Source organism: Chaetura pelagica, unplaced genomic scaffold (assembly GCF_000747805.2).
Source record: "Chaetura pelagica isolate M959 unplaced genomic scaffold, ChaPel_1.0 scaffold438, whole genome shotgun sequence".
Taxonomy (NCBI): Eukaryota; Metazoa; Chordata; class Aves; order Apodiformes; family Apodidae; genus Chaetura; species Chaetura pelagica.
In genome coordinates this window covers 1,130,993-1,131,372 of record NW_009954113.1, presented here as the reverse complement: position 1 = coordinate 1,131,372, position 380 = coordinate 1,130,993, and the positions used below count along the sequence as shown (strand labels likewise).

Genomic DNA, 380 nt, shown 5'->3' with positions numbered 1-380 from the left:
CGTGCCCCGCGGCAGCCGCGACACCGCCCGGTTCCGGGACGCTCTCAGCGAGCAGCTGGGGCACCGCGTCACCATCGTGGATGATTTTCTCACCCCTGAGAATGACTACGAGGAGGTGAGCACGGCACAGGGCTGGCTGGCACACGGTCCCTGTGCCACGGAGCATCCCCTGTGCAGCCTGTGCCACGCCGGGGTGGGTGCGGAGCTCCTGGGGACACGTCCTGGGGCTCTCTGCGGGGCTGAGGGGGCCAAGGCTGGGGCAGAACCACCCCCCAAAGGTTGGCTGGGCGGAGGATGAGGTGCCACCTCCAGCCTCTCCTCTCTCCCTCACCCAGATGAGCTTCCACGATGACCAGGGCAGCTATGTCACCAACGACGCC

At 67.9% G+C, this 380-nt stretch overlaps 1 protein-coding gene across 1 annotated transcript in view; it reads left to right on the top strand.

The window, feature by feature from the left end:
- The window catches only part of GRID2IP (glutamate receptor, ionotropic, delta 2 (Grid2) interacting protein), a 46,541-nt gene that overhangs the window by 26,439 nt on the left and 19,722 nt on the right, over window positions 1-380 (top strand). The window contains exons 12-13 of the mRNA XM_010002603.1: window positions 16-115; window positions 336-377. Of these exons, the coding sequence (XP_010000905.1) occupies window positions 16-115; window positions 336-377 (142 nt within the window). The remainder of the gene's footprint in view (window positions 1-15; window positions 116-335; window positions 378-380) is intronic.